The sequence below is a fragment of the Cherax quadricarinatus genome, chromosome 72, assembly GCF_038502225.1.
Source record: "Cherax quadricarinatus isolate ZL_2023a chromosome 72, ASM3850222v1, whole genome shotgun sequence".
Lineage (NCBI taxonomy): Eukaryota > Metazoa > Arthropoda > Malacostraca > Decapoda > Parastacidae > Cherax > Cherax quadricarinatus.
Genome location: NC_091363.1, coordinates 5,548,979 through 5,563,820, shown reverse-complemented (window position 1 = coordinate 5,563,820; position 14,842 = coordinate 5,548,979). Strand labels below are relative to the sequence as shown.

General features: G+C 39.2%; 1 protein-coding gene across 12 annotated transcripts in view; it reads left to right on the top strand.

The window, feature by feature from the left end:
* LOC128705644 (uncharacterized) overlaps positions 1–14,842 on the top strand; it is a 123,554-nt gene that overhangs the window by 93,997 nt on the left and 14,715 nt on the right. For 10 of the 12 annotated variants that reach the window (XM_070100326.1, XM_070100321.1, XM_070100325.1 and 7 more), the window contains one exon: positions 13,395–13,479. In XM_070100326.1, coding sequence (XP_069956427.1) covers positions 13,395–13,479 — 85 coding nt within the window. Of the gene's footprint in view, positions 1–2,782; positions 3,404–13,394; positions 13,480–14,842 lie in introns of those variants that run through there. The other 2 variants (XM_070100332.1, XM_070100331.1) reach the window with 2 other exon arrangements.

The window sequence follows — 14,842 nt, the reverse complement described above, 5'->3', positions numbered from 1 at the left end:
AAAGTGAAGAGTATGGGCGGAGTGGGCGGGCCAGGATGTGACGTAATACAAGTTTTTGTTGGCCCCACACAAAGTATTGGCGTCAAGCAAGCAGGTGTTTACATCAACGCAACACCTGCCAAAATATACCACATCCTTGAACTCTACCTCGCAGGTGTTTGAATCATTATATTCTTGGGGTAGCGCAAAACAATTAAGGGTCAAAGAGTACCGAGGGATTTTGGAGGGAGTCAGGTCTGACATTGCAAACTACTGAAGACGTGTTGATTGCAACACGAAAGGCCTAGAGCTATCATTCAGTTCCCCCCTGTGGTTGTTTTGCATCTTGCATCACTTATTCGTAATTATTGCATACAGAGGTATGTGCACATACAGAGGTGTATATCCATATAACGAGTATGTAAAAATCATTGTTTACTCTTTCCCATATTTTACATATTAAATCATTCTCGATATTAGTGTACAGGATTTGCAACCTTAATAACCCATGTGTAGTTGATAGGCTTTATAAAGCGGTAAGTAACTGTATATGTAGACTGCGTTACTTTCATTTTTTACTACCAACTGCTTACTCAGTCCATCTTCCTCCATAAAATTAGGGACTTTTTTTTACAATTATTGTTTTTTTAACCAAGATATCTAAGTGTTAGTGGAAAAAAATCGTAAAAAATATTTGAAAATTTAAAAAAAATTTGTCATAAAAAATATGCTTCAATAGCTCAAAAAAGTGAATGAATATATTGGTCTATAAAATGCTTGATACACCTAAAAAAAATGTGAAAATATTGCGAAATATGAAGTTTTTTCGTTTCAATTATTTCATGGTGAAAGGCAAGCAAGACCACCACCATCACTACGAAGGTCAGCGTTATATATTTCTTCGTCTTCACTTCTCTCAGATTATTATTTTTATATTAGAAAACAAGCGCCAAACCCGTAGAGGTTATATAGCACCTGGGAATGGTGGGCGGTTAGGTTCAAGGAGAGGAATTGTCTAGTTGCTAGAATCAAGAGCCCCCACACCGTGGACAGTAACATTGAGCATAAACACGCCATCATTGCACATTCTTCAGCCTTGTATATTTTCTAGGTTATTACATGAATTACTTATGGCACCATCGGAAGGTCAACACTTAAAACAGAGAATGAAAATTAAGTTTTTCACACCATGTTAATCCAACGAAGCCATCGAAAGGTATCTAATATATACGCTGAGTTTATTTTATCTCTGTTTATGAAAATATTCTTGACGTTAGTGTAACGTATGTTAACCAATATTTCCATATATTTACCCAACAAAACTATATTATATAAAAGTGGCGAATTACCTCTGGCAGCACAGGGCATATACACAGGTGAATTAGAATCTTAATTAATGACCTTAGTGAAGGTGATAGACTTTACAGCTAATAAATGTAACAAGCATCAGCAGCAGCAGCAAGGTGTCATGTAGGGTGCCATGTGAGAAACACCCATCACTTCTGAGAACTACTGGCTCACCTCGCCCCAAATATCACGAGCTAGAAATAGAAGATCGCCTGATATTATCCCTTTTAACGCGCTTAAAATTTAAGCTTAAATTAAACTGAACATATCTCAGGGGTAAATTTAGGATAAATCTCGTAAAATCATTGCTATGTTATCCTGGAGACTAATTTTGAGTACATCTATTAGTAACAGGAAACTGAAATGTTCCGAAATAATTCCATACATAAGGACGAAAATAAATGACCATTTACGTGCACGTTAAAGATTATATTAAGAACGAAATTTTATTCTTATTGTCTAGTTGGCACTGAAATCAACGCTCAATCTAATTTATTACTATTTATATGTATAGCAGCAATGTGAGCATGTGTGCTTCCACTAGCAACTAACAGCACATATAGCTCAGACATAATATATCCGCACAAATACAAACTACAAATTAAAAAAATAATAATATATTGATAAGAGAATGTATTTACACCGTCTTTCTCCTAGTATGTATACGCTGAGTATATGTGCTCTAATCTTAATTTTAGGGATTAAAATATACTTGATCTTTAGCAATATGCAAAATATAACATTGCATAGTCGAGTCTTTAAAGTAATTGTTATTATTATTATTATTATTCATGGGGAAATGCAAACCCAAGAAACCATTTATAAAAACGTTACAAGCAAAGGCTATGATAATGTTGCCAAAGCTTACTTAACATTTTTACAACATAAATACTACCCTTTTCTTAGGTTAATCTCAGTATTATAAATAGTAATAACAAGAGTTACATTTTCAAGCTTAGTGTGTATATATATATCGTGTTTTATTGCCTTGTGTTAGGTTCGTTTGTACCAATAAGCGATAGGCATTTCCTTTGAAGTACATATCCTTGCATTATAAATAGTGTAGCTTCGTGTTGTGCACACCTGTGTTGTGTATCAGCAACTACAGTGAAGGAAGAAGACATGGCTGCGATGTGGGTAGTTGGTGCAGACACCCCACAACTGCACACACCAAGTATAGTTTTTGCTATGTCAGGTGGCTCACACCACACATTCGTCTCAGCATTTCTCGATACTTGATCAATTTCTTTTTTTTTGTATATTATAACCCTCGTGAAAATATATCAGTCTTGTCTGTGAAATTTCTCAAATTGGCATTACTTAGGAATTAAGAGTAAAGATTATTGAGGAAGTGATTGTGGGCGCAAGAGGTCACGTGTCCTTAGCTAAAAGACTGGTAGTGGCAGCCTCGCTGGAACACCTGATGTGTCAACGGCTTCCTGCATTGACTGCCCCTTTGACGCAGATCCACTGCTGGCCTGCTACCTGTCAGGGCTCCTCACACTGCCTACAACTGCAGACTCAATCACCGACGGCAGGCTCAACTACGCGAAGACAAGTTGCTTGTTTGAACCATCATTTAAGGATAGTCTCCATGAAGGGTATACATACTCTGACAAACTTCTGAGTTACTAGGTTCCTTGTGACGAGTAACCGATCATACTTACAGCCTGCGCTGTCACGAAATCAAGTTATTTGATCACTGCTTCTGCTGGGTGATCCTTCTGCAACACCGTCGAGTCTGTGCTACAACATAAATCGAGCTGCTCTTGTCGACAGGTGGTTTTACCATCACCTCCTTCGCCATCCAGTCGTCCACGTCATTTATAGTTCATGACACTGAAGCTCACAACAAACCTTATCTTCAGTCAGCAAAGATTTCACATTTGTTCTCCTGTACTGCTGACTGGGCGTCCCATGCCCTCAAGAAGCACTGCTGGAATCCGTGTTTACAGAAGGTGCTCTCCTAACTGTAATGCGCCCTCTCTTCAATACCCGCGGCCTCCTGAGGTTCAGAGTTCGAGTACCAAGCCCCATTGCCGAGGAGAGAGAGAACTTCAATATTGTTAAGGGAAAGGTCAGTTGACTCAGCTGGTTTGTGTCCTAATGGTTTTTTTTCACTGTTCTATAATTATCGGTAGTATTTGATGAAGATCATCTATAATGGTAAACAATATACTTGTTTACCATTTATGCATTCTGTCAGCAAAAAATCTGTTTTCAAGACGTCACAATACCCAGGCTAGAACCGCTCCAACAGTATTGGAAATGAAAATTTTACATATCACTTTAATTGTATCAATTAACCAAAGTTACGAACATACGCACAAACAATTTTTTTTTGTCGGCATAAAAAAGTTCGATAATAGTCTATACTAGCCAACTACCGCTATCACAAACATTATTATATTATTATATTTGCGTGGAACGCTAAAACCGCAGGGGAGTGCCTGGAGAAAGTGAGAACATCATGATTTGATCCAAGGAAAAACAGGTTTAAATTTCTTGGATCAAGAGCCCTTACCAGCATCAAGGAACTTCCCTTGAGAGGTTCAGATGTCCAGTAAAGAAACAAATGTTTTATTCTTATTGACCTTGACCCTTCAGGATGCCTTAACGCTAGTGAAGGATCTTAATCCAAGGTACTGGAGCCACCTTAACTTGGATCAACCCTCATTCCCCAGGCCGCTATATGATCCATACAGGTTTTGCGCTTACCTGTAATAATAATAAAATAGTATAATAAAATTAATAATATAATAAAATACAAAAATAATAGTAATCAAATAATCATAGTATATTATTATTATTATTATTAATGTAGCACCTTGTTCTCTGTCCCTGCCTTTCAGTGTTCCTGTCTGCCTGTCAAACAATCTTAAGTATCACCAGTGTATTACCATGTTTCCCCTTCACCCTGGTGTTCTCCTTTAATAGGAAATTGAAATCTGAGTCGCCTACAAGCACAAATCAGATTATCATATATAGCAGAATATATATTTTCATGATTATTATTGAATAATCATGAAAATATATATTCTGCTATATATGATAAACTGATATTCATTTCGTGTATGTTTAGTTATTTATCGAGTCACGTTTTTCCTATGTATGTATGTATGTATTAATGTATGCTTGTATATACGTATTGCATGCATGCATATGTATATATGTATACTTTATAATCATTACGTATGTTGAAGGGTATACTGTTTATACACTGCATATGTTGTGTGTATATATATATGCAGTGTATAGTGCGTATATATTGTAATTTTTTACCACACTGACCATCTCTCACCAAGGTAGTGTGACCCAAAAAGAGGAAACACATTCACCATCATTTTTTCAATAGCTGTCATGCCAGAAGAGCATATATTATGTATATTACGTTTTTAGTGTATATATATATATATATATATATATATATATATATATATATATATATATATATATATATATATATATATATATATATATATATATATATATATATATATATGGTCATTTAGAGAATGGATCAAAGTAGAATGACATGGAAAGCATATAAATCTATAGGGGAAGGAAGGCGGGGTAGGGGTCGTTCTCCAAAGGGTTGGAGAGAGGGGGTAAAGGAGGTTTTGTGGGCAAGGGGCTTGGACTTCCAGCAAGCGTGCGTGAGCGTGTTAGATAGGAGTGAATGGAGACGAATGGTACTTGGGACCTGACGATCTGTTGGAGTGTGAGCAGGGTAATATTTAGTGAAGGGATTCAGGGAAACCGGTTATTTTCATATAGTCGGACTTGAGTCCTGGAAATGGGAAGTACAATGCCTGCACTTTAAAGGAGGGGTTTTGGGATATTGGCAGTTTGGAGGGATATGTTGTGTATCTTTATATGTGTATGCTTCTAAACTGTTGTATTCTGAGCACCTCTGCAAAAACAGTGATAATGTGCGAGTGTGGTGAAAGTGTTGAATGATGATGAAAGTATTTTCTTTTTGGGATTTTCTTTCTTTTTTGGGTCACCCTGCCTCGGTGAGAGACGGCCGACTTGTTGAAAAATATATATAGTCCAGAGGGCTGAGGAAGGGTTGTTGAGGTGGTTCGGACATGTAGAGAGAATGGAGCGAAACAGAATGACTTCAAGAGTGTATCAGTCTGTAGTGGAAGGAAGGCGGGGTAGGGGTCGGCCTAGGAAAGGTTGGAGGGAGGGGGTAAAGGAGGTTTTGTGTGCGAGGGGCTTGGACTTCCAGCAGGCATGCATGAGCGTGTTTGATAGGAGTGAATGGAGACAAATGGTTTTTAATACTTGACGTGCTGTTGGAGTGTGAGCAAAGTAACATTTATGAAGGGATTCAGGGAAACCGGCAGGCCGGACTTGAGTCCTGGAGATGGGAAGTACAGTGCCTGCACTCTGAAGGAGGGGTGTTAATGTTGCAGTTTAAAAACTGTAGTGTAAAGCACCCTTCTGGCAAGACAGTGATGGAGTGAATGATGGTGAAAGTTTTTCTTTTTCGGGCCACCCTGCCTTGGTGGGAATCGACCAGTGTGATAATAAAAAAAATAAAATAATAATATATATATATATATATATATATATATATATATAGTGTATAAGCGTACTGATCAATCAGGCTGTTACTGCTGGCCGCACGTAGTCCAATGTAGGAACCACATCCCTGCTGAACTATCACGAAAGAATTCATTAATATGATCATCCCCAACCTTCAGTGCAAATATACATGAATACTGAAGAGCAGTGAGAAAGTAGAGGTTGAGGGTGGGTGAGCAGTGATTCACACGGTGTAATAGACACACCATGTGTGAGTCATAGTCACTCCACACTACAGGTGAGGGAGGGGGATGATGAGACGGGATAGAAGATTGGATGGGGAGGAGGACAGCAGATAACAGGAGGTGAGTTTATTTAGGCACAGGTACACATAAGTACGTAGTGTAAATTACCTAGGCTAATCCCCCAAAAAATGCCAAGACAAGAGTGACCTATTTCCATTGGGGTGTCTCCTGTGTCTGGAATAGGCTGTGTGTACAGATGGTAATTTTGAAGTGCTAGTAACTCAAGCTTTGCTGGAACGAAACCATTAAGCTGCCGTAACTGACGAACATAAGCTTACTGGAACACTTGACGATATTCTCATTGTTCTACAGAAGTCTCCCAGCTCAGGCTGACACATAACACCCTGTATGAGCCCCAGCCTGTGTGACGGAATGTAACAGGGAACATAACTTTTGTTCCTACTGTGTGACCATTATATAGAACAGAATAGCAGTACCCTGCTGATGTATCTAATTTTCCTAAATTAAAAAGAAGCAAGTTATGCAAATTTCGAATATTATTTTTTTTTTGACTGAAGCTAAAGTAGCTGATTTCTAACCTTGCTACAGTTTACACAACGTGGAATATTTTATTTTATGGCTCTTCAGTCAGTGGTAGCGCCTTCGGCTCAAAATTGTACCCGGGATCTGTTCTGAAACTAGTGGAGAGGTTGAGCATATTTAAACATGGTGCCTCTGTTTCACCTAGCAGCAAGTAGGTACCTGGGTTTTGGCGTACTGTTGTGTGGGAAAAAGAGGACCAAAAGACCCCAATTTAAATAAGCGCTGTACTGACTCTTCTTGGGTTATCCTGGGTTACTAATTAGCTATGTTAATAATCAAGTTAACGTCTTCTTTTCTTAAGTTTTTCCTTGTTGAGCGAATCTTCAGGTGACCCGGGATAGGTGTTGGAGAGAAATAGTTCTCAGCAGATAGCCTGGGTGTGGACTTCCTAGTCCTCTGCTATTTGCCTTTCCCAAGTAGTCCCAGTGTACTAACACTGTGTATCAATCCTTTGACTTTCCACCGCACGTGTGCATGAACTTCTTTGATAAACGAGACACTCGTGCAACATTTGGGTTTCTTTATTCCAGAATAAAGATACAAAAATGTTGCACAAGTGTCTCAGTTATCAACTCGTCGGTTTTCGAAACCATTTATTCACACGTACTTCTTTGCCACATCTGTGAAATGATAGTACGTGAGAGCTGATGATGAGTACAGAGACCTGAGAAAGTTTTTGAGGGATGTGAATTGCGGGTCACAGAGGTATTGCGGTTGAATGTTCGGTGGACCCCGAGGCGTGATTCATTCGAAGTGACTTTCATGTTGGGCGTGAGAAAGTGATGAGAAATGTTTGAGACTTCCTGAGAACAATAAATTGTTCACAATGAAGCGAGTGAAATCAAACTGAAGCCAGAAGAAACAGTCTCCAAGATTCGCACATGACTAACGTTTCATTGCCTTGGTTATCAAACATGTTTCATGTGGTTTGTGTATTACTGATTAACTGCTGAAGAACAGTTTTAATGGTGTTAGGCAAATGCTTATAGGTGCAACTAATGTGACATTTTGTTGTGGCAATGTTTCGCTCTCCAGAAGTTTTGTCAAGCTCCTGGAGAGTGAAAAGTTGCCACAGTAAAATGTCACAGTAGTTGCATCTGTGTCCATTTACTTAACATTCTGGATATAATTCTACCATTATTACTAGTCCTAATATTAATAAGACACATTATGAGATTTACGGTATTTTGTTGAGAGATATTTCGTCTAAAATAAAATTGCTGGTGGAAGAAACGTCTTCTCAATAAAATGGCATAAACCGCATATTGTGTCTTATTAACATACCTGTCGGTATATAATACCATTGATATAGGAAAAGGCTTAAGACTAATAAAAAGAAGTTATGAAGTTGTTAAGAGGAGGGACTCTGGAAAATAAAAATAAAAGAGAATGTCTGCGAGGCTAGTGTAGAACTGCCTCCTGACCATATATGCAAACTAGATAAGATACAAAGATTTGCAACGAAATTTATTCTGCAACTAAGGAGGATGGTACTACCAGGAGAGAACCACTCTAGGAGGAGGGTAGTACCAGGAGAGAACCACTCTAGAAGGAGGAGGGTAGTACCAAGAGAGAACCACTCTAGGAGGAAGGAAGGACAAGGGAGGATCTGATAAAGTGGATGGTAAACGGTTGTTTTAGGTGGAAGGACAGGTAGACAGTGAACACGGGTGACAAATTAATATGAATATAAGTCATAGGGATGCTAAAAAAATATTTCTTCAGCTTTAGGTTTATGAATAAATAGAAGGTTCTGTATGAAGAGGTATAGTCACTGTACTCAACTTCAAAATCGGGGAAATCTTATTTTTAAAGGGGTGGAAAGGTAACCCAGTGGAAGGCCTCGGTCAGATGACCAAAAGCTCCAGTGGCTAGTCATCATATGACTAAGACCCGAGTCAGGAAACATTTGTCCTGTTTCCTGACGAACCTTGTCTAACCGAACCAGTCAATAAGATTTAGGAGACAATGCCAGGAGCTACGAATCGACCCCTGAAACCACTGGTAGGTGAATACAGCTAGGTGAGATCTCGTGTGTGGAGGTATGTGGGAGTTCAGTGGTGCAGTAAGGTGGTAGCGGTGGGAGGAATGAGTTGGTTGTAGTGGCGGTGGTGGTGGCCGGCCAGCAGCAGGAGCAAGTCAGCTCCCTCCACTATAAAATAAAGCGAGTGTGCACCCATTCTCTACTCTCAAGGTTGGCGTCCCGTTATCAGGAATTACACAAACTTATCATGTGCAGTGATACAGTGATCTCTGAAAATCTTCATGGATATAAACGGCTACTTTAAGAGGTATAGTTACTTTACTAACACATGCGACCATGTCAGTAATGCAACAAATATGACAACAACAATTTATTAAATATATATTTTATTATGAGTGCAATCTCTACATGTAAAATTTTTGTATAGATTCATAAAAATATATAAGAGTTCAATCTATATATCTATTGTAATCAACCTATTAGAAAAACAATCATCAATATAATTGGAGTTATACCCACAAAAATTAACGAAGCCGTGATTATCAGTGTTAGACATCGCATTAGTGAAGAAATTTGTGGTAATGGTGTAAAGGAGAGGACCCAGGATATTGTACAACCTTGTGCTGCTGCTTCAAAATTTCATAGTTGTTACACTAGTCTATATATATATATATATATATATATATATATATATATATATATATATATATATATATATATATATATATATATATATATATATATATATATATATATATATATATATATATATATATATATGCAATAAAATCACAGTAAACAGGTGATATCACAATATGCAGAACAACCACTGTGAGAGAAAGGCGACATTCCAAGCGCTTTCGTGACTTATCACATTATCAAGGAACTATAAAATATCAACAGGAAGGCATCCCTTTACCAGGCCTGGGAAAGGGTAATCACCCCTTTACCAAGAGTGGAAAAGGGTGATCACCCCTCTCCAGGCCTGGTAAAGGGATAATATTAAGGGCAAGACTACACCTCAGTCACGTCACAATACCCGACTCTGAAACACAACTGATACTCTACCCAAGCATTATGGGTAGAATATACATAAGCTGTGTTTTACGGATCACTGACTACCTACCTACATTATTATAAAAAGTCAGGTGTTGTTGTGGGGTGGCAGTGAGGTGTAGTCTCATCTTTATATGCCTTCCTGTTAACCTTTTATTTTTATAGTTCCTTGATAATGTGAGAAATCTCGACAGCGCTTGGAATTTTGCTATTTTTTCACAGTGGTGTTTCTGCATATTGTGATATCACCTGTTTATTGTGATCTTATTACACACACACACACACACACACACACACACACACACACACACACACACACGATCAGTGAAGAGGCGGGGCCAGGATCTCGGACTCGACCCCCGCAACCTCAACTAGGTGAGTACAACTAGGTGAGTACACACACACACACACACACACACACACACATATATATATATATACATATATATATATATATATATATATATATATATATATATATATATATATATATATATATTATATACATACATACACACATACATACATACATGCTGTGACTACTCTCGGCAAACATTTCCTACTGTGAAAACTTTCAGGAAGCATTTCCTGAAAAGACTTTTAAAGCTTTCCCAAGAAATCTCTAGGGCGCTTCAACAGTTTAAGGTATGCAGTAAACTTTGAGAGCGACTGTAGTTTAAAGTATACAATAAACTTCTAGAGTGCAACTATAGTTTAAAATGCTGTTATTTTTTAAACTGGTAAATACAACAAAAGAAATACGTTACTAAAATTGTTTAGGTTTGTATAACTATCTTGTAGTCTACCGAAAGTTAATGTTGTATAGTGCAGACTAGCCTATATACACTTGACTGAATGTGGAATAGGATAGCTACGGGTGTATATAAGTTTGGTAAATACAATATGCAAATGTACCCACTCATTCCCCTCCCTTCAAAGCACCCACCTACTTTGCCTGGTATGATCACCCAGCTCACACCACAGCCATCAATGCAGTGAAATCCGGACGAGAGTGAAACTCATTAGCCTCAGGTGAAGCTTTCCCCTAGTGTTCATGACTTGTGGGTACATTGTCGAGCACTTGTAGGGTAGGAATAGTGTCTGTTGAAGACTTCTGAGGTACAGTGTCTGTGGTATGTTAATAATACTATGCCATTTGTGGCATTGTATCGAGAAGGCGTTTTGTCCACCAGTAATTTTATCAAGTTCTCAATTTGTGAGGACTGATAAAGCTACTGGTGGACGAAACATTTAAGTAAAATGTCATAAATCATATATATACTATTGATATACAGTGTCTAGTGAGCAATATACTTACCTGTAAGTAGCTACAGGAGGAGAACTATGCTCGTGATGTTTTATTCTTCACTATGTGTGTGTGTACTCACCTGATTGTGGTTGCAGGGGTCGATACTCAGCTCCTGGCCCCTCCTCTTCACTGTGTGTGCGTGCACACTCGCCTATTTGTAGTTGCAGGGGTCGATTCACAGCTCTTGTGTATGTGACTGTGTATTTTGAAGGTGCCGAAACTTCAAGGTGTTAAAGATTATCTTTGGAAATGGAACCATAATGATTGCGAAATACGGGGAATGAATATTTTGACGCACCCACAACAATATTTCCGGAGAGGCGTGGGACGGCTGTTTTATTCAGTCTATCGACTATACAAGGGACAATTAGGCAGTATTTCAAGATGCACCTGTCTGTACATACCCGGTGAGGCACAGTAAACAGTAAGGAGAAGTCAAGTACATGAACCGCTTCTGAGTCAGGTACGTGAAACCCACAAAGTGTAGTGGCTTCAGTAGGTCTTCACCCGGAATTCCTTCTTTGCCTTTAGGATGAGGAGATCCCAAACGATGGAGCACAAGTGGTGTGCCTACCTGTTGTCGATTTCTAGAGTTATCGCTCCCGCTGCCTGGTCCCAGACCAGGCCTCCTGGTTGATGGTCTGATCAGTCAGGCTTATGTCGGTATTACAGCCATCTGATCAGGAGCTGACTTGAACAAACTGTCAAATTCCTTCTTGAAGAAGGCTAGAAGTCTCTTAATAATCACTAATTACCCATCCATATGAAGGGAGGGTGTTGAAAAACAACACCCAGATAAGACGAGTTAGACGAGGAAAGTGGTGGAGGCAAACTCAGTATACATAGATTTTGGTGTAGGCATAATAAGGCCGACGAGGCTGGAAACATGAAATGCCGATCATAGTAGTCCTTGGAGCCGGGGTAAGCACCTAAGGCTTGACTCCCCAAGTTGACAAGTACAGTGATTACGTCAGCAACATCCTTCTCTATATTTTCTCTTATGCATTTATATCCATTCTATTACATGGGGACTACACCTGCGCCGCGTAATCTAAATGAGGCTACCATACTAAATACTAATGCTGGGTAGAGCTGAAGAATAACATTTAGACTGCTGTTGCTTATACTTCTTGATATGAAAGCAGCGAGGAGGAGGTTGGGGGTTGTGGAGATGTCATGTTCAGGAGCAATGTGTGAAATGAATGATATGCAGAAAAAATTGGAGCATGAAAATTAGGTGTAGGATCACCAGAAGTTTTATTCAGAGGGCTAAGGATGGGTTGTTGAAGTAGTTTGAGCACTTAAGAGAGGATGGAGTAAAATAGGATGACTATGGAAGGACGAAGGGGAAAGGATCGTCCCAGGAAAGGTTGGAGGGAGTGAGGGGGAAGGGTGAAAGAAGTTTTGAGTGCTAGGGTGTTCGGCATCCAACAGGCTTGTGTGCGGAAACATTTACGAAGACAGAAGAATGAACGGGGGGATGGAACCCATGGCCCTGGCACATAGCAGGTCTGACGCAATACCTTTGCTGAGATGGTTTCAACAGGAAAATTTCAGAAATAAAACTTCTTTTCATGTTTCCGTTAACGGTCACCATCTGTGACCCTACTGTTTCTTCTCACAGTCCCAGAAGTTTTCGTTATAAGATTATTCTCACACCCTCAAAGCCATATGGTCTACACACTCAGCATCGTAGCTCAGTGATAAAGCGCTGGACCTACTACGTGCCAGGGCCGCGGTTCGAGGCCCCTGTCCATTCTTGTTTATTCGTTCACAGTCGTTTATTTATGAAGAAATTCAAGGAAATTGGCGTCTGCACTTTGGAGGAGGAATAGGACTGTTGCAGTTCGGAAAGCCATCTGAACTGTGATGTCGGCAAGCTTCTGGCAAGACGGTGATTGGATAAATAATGGTGAAAGTGTTTCCCTACCGTTTAAAGATATATATTTTTTAATTTATGATGTAATAATTCATAATTTTGTACTAAAAGAACCTTAGAAAACTTATCTAACCTTATTATAACAAGCTCAATTTAATTTAGCCTAATCATATCAAATATATTTTAGATAAGTTTACAATAGTTTAATAATAAACACAATGAAATATATTTTTTCGTTAGGTTCAGAATGATTATTGCGAAATTATTACACAAGTTTTTTCTTGCCTTATTCGGCAAGAAGAGCATTACTATTTAAGCCAAAATCGCAAGTTTTACCTATTCGGCACGGCATACACGTGAATTATTATAAAAAAGCGCTAAACCGACAAGGGTCATTCAGCGCTGGCATACATTGAGAAAGTTGTAACCAGGAAGTGATACTGAGGTTTTGTGTTGTAGGCTCGTGAGCAACAGTCGCGGCGCAGAAGTGCCATGCCGGCCTCCAACCGCAGTAAACCTGCCATGGAGCTCTACCGCCCTCCAAGTAAGTAGTCATCCTTGCATTCACACACTCATATCACTAAATTCACACACGCACACACATACCACTAAACACGCTCATACCACTAAACACACACGCTCATACCACTAAAACTCACACATACCACTAAACACACACGCTCATACCACTAAAACTCACATACCACTACACACGCTCATACCACTAAAACTCACCCATACCACTAAACACATGCTCATACCACTAAAACTCACTCATACCACTAAACACGCTCATACCACTAAAACTCACACATACCACTAAACACACTCGCTCATACCACTAAAACTCACTCATACCATTAAACACACATACCCAGTGGGGTCCTAAAGCTTGAACTGTAATGGGAGAACCTTAACCTACATGATACGTTAATAGCCTTATAATTTTTATTTTAACTTATTATTTTGTAATGAATTACACTATATCATTATTATTTTTAAAAACCCCTTTTCATACAGTAGACCCAAACTTTCTTAGCAATGTGGACTAAAGTCGGTTCCGGGGCCCCTCCGGGCTTAGGGGCCCTGAAGCTTAAGCTTCATTAGTTTCATAGTAGGTCCAACCAGGCTCATACCGTGTGCTGGTCACACCAGGCTCATACCGCTAAACTCACAGACACTGACATACCACTACACTTTCTCTCACACACGCATACCACACTTTCTCACACACACACACACACACACGCGCGCGCGCGCGCACGCATATAAGAACATAAGAAAGGAGGAACACTGCAGGAGGCCTGTTGGCCCATACTAGGCAGGTCCTTTACAATTCATCCCACTAACAAAACATTTGCCCAACCCAATTTTCAATGCCACCCAAGAAATAAGCTCTGATGTGAAAGTCCCACTCAACTCCAACCCCTCCCACTCATGTACTTATCCAACCTAAATTTGAAACTACCCAAAGTCCCAGCCTCAATAACCCAACTAGGTAGACTGTTCCACTCATCAACTACCCTATTTCCAAACCAATACTTTCCTATGTCCTTTCTAAATCTAAACTTATCTAATTTAAATCCATTACTGGGGGTTCTCTCTTGGAGAGACATCCTCAAGACCTTATTAATATCCCCTTTATTAATACCTATCTTCCACTTATACACTTCGATCAGGTCTCCCCTCATTCTTCGTCTAACAAGTGAATGTAACTTAAGAGTCTTCAATCTTTCTTCATAAGGAAGATTTCTAATGCTATGTATTAATTTAGTCATCCTACGCTGAATGTTTTCTAACGAATTTATGTCCATTCTGTAATATGGAGACCAGAACTGAGCTGCATAATCTAGGTGAGGCCTTACTAATGATGTATAAAGCTGCAGTATGACCTCTGGACTTCTGTT